This window comes from Jaculus jaculus, chromosome 9 (genome assembly GCF_020740685.1).
Source record: "Jaculus jaculus isolate mJacJac1 chromosome 9, mJacJac1.mat.Y.cur, whole genome shotgun sequence".
Classification (NCBI taxonomy): Eukaryota; Metazoa; Chordata; class Mammalia; order Rodentia; family Dipodidae; genus Jaculus; species Jaculus jaculus.
The window spans coordinates 36221223-36225253 of NC_059110.1; the positions used below are offsets into that span (position 1 = coordinate 36221223).

The window sequence follows — 4031 nt, forward strand, 5'->3', positions numbered from 1 at the left end:
CCAGCCCCATCTCAGCCTTTCGTATGCTTGTGTGATAGTCTTTGTATGATTATTCTACTATCTGGTCACCTCAAGATGGCATTTGTAAATCTCGTCCTTGAAGAGTTCACTAGGTGTGCTGATGCTTTTTATTAATTTGTATGTTCTTATGGGCACTTTGAACATTATATTATCAGATTATAGGCCCAGTTAAAATCCTGTGCAGAAAGTAACTGAGGATGTCACTTAGTCAACAGACACAGTAAGAGTTCTATTTTGGCTTGTGATTCCTTTGTCAGTTCATTCTGTAATGTTTGCTGTTCTGTGTTCACCAGGCCTGTGCTTAACACTCATGGGCTAGTCTGAGAATGGGCATTATTTTATATCAAAACCATTGTTGTGCTTCTTTGGCTCTGTTTTCTACATGCACAGGTGTAAGCCTGAGACATGCCAGGACATAGAGTCAGGAACATCCCTTCCTTCATCTATTGCTTCAGGCTTTCATTCATATTTGTAGGCTTCCAAATGTCTCCTTTTCTCTGTCCCTCCAAAAGTTGTTTAATTAAGCTTTTACTAAGATATCCTAATAAATGTATATTTTTTTCTCTTTTGATCTATTAATGAGTTTAAACATATTTCCATTATTGACCTGTTGCATTCATCCAATACACTCTACTTGGCCATAAAATGAGGATATAGAGCCTTCAATTCCATTCATTAATATTTTCTTTAAAATTTCTGCACTAATATTCTCTGTCTGTCTTTCACCCCCATCCCATTCTCTTTGTCCATTCTTAGTATGCCAATATTACTATGTTGATTTCATAAGTGAAGATGGATACTGTGATGGCTAATTTGATATGTAACTTAGCCACCCCACAAGGTAATGAGGCTGACTGACAAAATAGCAGGTGCATAGGCCTGCACTAGAAGTATTAATCTCTTTCCATGTCAGGGCAGGTTTTGGGCTACATATTCGTGGTGGGCTTTACCATTTTCAATTAAACTGTATTTGGGAGTTGAATATTGTTCCCTTTGATGATTTCAGCTTCATAAGTCCTTTGCCTTTTTATTCTGTCATTATTGGGAATGGGGCCTGATTCAGACTCAGGCTGACCTGGAACCCATTTCAGAATAGAAATCTCAACTTTCCAGCCAACAGGATTAAGGGTGTAGAGCAACACACACCCATAAGGATTCTGACTTTATGAGGTTATCTGTTTGTTTCAATCCCCACACTTGCATAGTCTATGCTGGTTTTTACTGAATGTATATATTGCTCAGATGAATTTTAGAATTTTGCCAGTAAATTACTCAATTCAGCCCACTACAATACTTGAATAACAACAAACTCAACACCTAGGATTACTTCTGCAGTTGGATTGGAGTACAAGAGCTACACTTGTCACCTTAAACTCCCATTCTGAAGGTACATAAAGTTTGATTTCAAAGTCTAATAGTATCAGAGATAATTAGAAAATCCAAGCATCCAATCAATTCATGTGCAAAAACTGCTACATTATAATACAAGAAACGTGAAGAACCAAGACAATATAATACCATCAAAAATTATAAATCCAGCTGAAATGACCCTCCACTGAGACTGTTTCACATGAAATACCTGACAAAGCTTTTTTAAAAAATGTTTTTATCTATACTCAAAGAAATCAAAGAAGAAATCAAAGGAATTAGAAAAGAAAATAAAGGAATTAAAGAAGAAAACAAACCTCTAAGGGAATTCCAAGAGGAGACAGGAAACCAGCTTAATGAAATAAGGAGGTTACTAAAACACACGAGTAAGGAACTATAAATACTGAGGAAAAACCAGGCTGAAATTCTAGCATTGAAAAGCACAGCTAGTCAAAAAAAGAAAAAGAAAAAATAAACAACAACAACAAAAACACCTCTGTGGAAAGTGTCACTAGTAGAATGCATGAAGGAGAGAACAGGATATCTAAACTGGAAGACCAGGTGGCACACCTAATACAGTCCAACAAGAGAAAGACAAGCTAATAATAGCAAGGTATGAATGGGAATTTCAAGATATTTGGGACACTATGAAAAGATCAAACGTAAGAATTCAGGATACAGTATAAGGAGAAGAATTTCAATCCTGCACTTTCGTCATAGCCATGGTTGTTAATGCTACCACTAACCCATTGCAGCTACTGCCCTTAGAGCTTGTGGACAAATGTATAGGATCAAGAATTCACATTGTGATGAAGAGGGAAAAAGAAATTGTTGGTACATGGCTCGGATTTGATGACTTCGTCAATATGGTGCTGGAAGATGTCACGGAGTTTGAAATCACACCAGAAGGAAAAAGAATTACTAAATTAGATCAGAGTTTGCTAAATGGAAATAATATAACAATGCTGGTTCCTAGAGGAGAAGGGCCTGAAGTATGACTGGATTTCTTGATTCTGCTAGATTCTCTTTTGTCTTATAATGGAAAGAAATAGAAAACTTTGTCCAAACCTTTAATGTTTAGATTCTATACAGCTGGTTCCTATTACAAGGAAATACCTTAAAGATGTATGTGCATAAGTTAATCATGGTTATCTCAGAAAAAGGTTTTTTTTTTTTTAACTAACAAATAAAGAATTTTTGATTCAAAAAAAAAAAAGAATATCAGTCCTAAGGCATGGTAGGTGTTTTCAACAAAATCATAGAATAAAATTTTCCTCAAATTGGAAAGAAATGCCACTGTGGATAGAAGAAGCTTTTAGACACCAAACAGACAAAACCTGGAAAGAACTATATCTTGCCATGTTATAATTAAACTACTAAACTTGCAAAAAAAAAAAAAATACATTGAAAGCAGTTACAGAGGAAAAGCAAGTCAGCTATAAAGGAAAGCACATCAAGGTCACAGCAGATTACTCAACACAAACTTTAAAATCCAAAAGGGTATAACCTGGGTCCTGGTTTACAGGACAGGCAAGTATAAGAGACTGAAAGCAGAAGTGGAGAAACAAAGAAAAAAAATTGGAAAAGAAGAAGGAAACTATAACAACAAGCTAGTTGGCAACAAAAAAAAAAAAAAAAGAAAAGAAATTAGAGAGACCGGAGGAGAAACTGAAGAATAACAATAGATATCTGTCAACAGTGTGAATGAAAACCATGTTTGTGATTGGCTTTTGTTTTACTGCCCTAATGGGAATATTTAATTCAACATTTGATGGTAGAATGGTGGCAAAGCTCCCTTTCACTCCACTTTCCTATATCCAGGACTGTCTCGTTGAAACCTGCTGGGGGATGACTCCACAGACTGCTCCTTCATCTTCCTCTATATTCTCTGTACCATGTCAATTTGACGAAACATCCAGAAGATTTTTGGTCTGTCCCCTTCATGAGCTGCCACCATGCAGGCAGGTGGATTTCTTGGCCCTCCTCTACCTTCTGGGAAGTTCTCTTAAAAGCAAACAGAATACTTTAATTCCTATCAAACATTTTAGACACCCACGTCACACTGGTTACAGGCAGCGCTCGCACTGGGCCATGTTTCTAGTTTTATTTCTCAGCTTTCTTGCCATGATCAGAATGAGAATACCATCCAATAAATGGGATAGTGCTTTTAGTCACAGCTTTTTTTTTTTTTAATAAGTAGATTTCATTAGTTAAGTTCGGGTCACGTTTATGTAACCACAAGCAAGTGTCACATTTCTTATTTCTGTACTTAAGTGTTAAGTGTTTTTCTGTTGGACTGACTCTCAAGACCATGCGTGTGCTGTATACCATGAAAGCTGATTCTCCATGAGCATTAAGCAGCTCTGAGAAAAACAGCTTTTGCAACTAAACTTAATGGTAATTATTTTTTGTGTTTTTTAAAGTTAAATATCACTTAAGATCAATAAAGAGCCAAGTTTTTAGCTATTTGAAAAAAATATATATATGCCTCTAAGTTTGAAAAACTCAAAGAACTGGATGATTTCCTTGATTCATATGACCTACAAAAATTGAATAAAGATAAGACAAATCATTTAAATAGTCCTATAACAAGTACAGAGATCCAAGCAGTTATGAAGAAACTGAAAATACTCCCAACTAAA

At 35.7% G+C, this 4031-nt stretch overlaps 1 protein-coding gene and 1 pseudogene across 1 annotated transcript; both read left to right on the plus strand.

Annotated features, from left to right (window-relative positions):
- The first annotated feature begins 2111 nt into the window (after positions 1–2111).
- Positions 2112–2425, plus strand: LOC101603841 (U6 snRNA-associated Sm-like protein LSm5). The gene has a single exon (XM_045159878.1). The coding sequence runs from the start codon at positions 2112–2114 to the stop codon at positions 2385–2387; it is 276 nt and encodes a 91-aa protein (XP_045015813.1). The 3' UTR covers positions 2388–2425.
- An 87-nt stretch (positions 2426–2512) lies between these two features.
- Positions 2513–3398, plus strand: LOC101610666 (annotated as a pseudogene).
- The last annotated feature ends 633 nt before the right edge of the window (positions 3399–4031 follow it).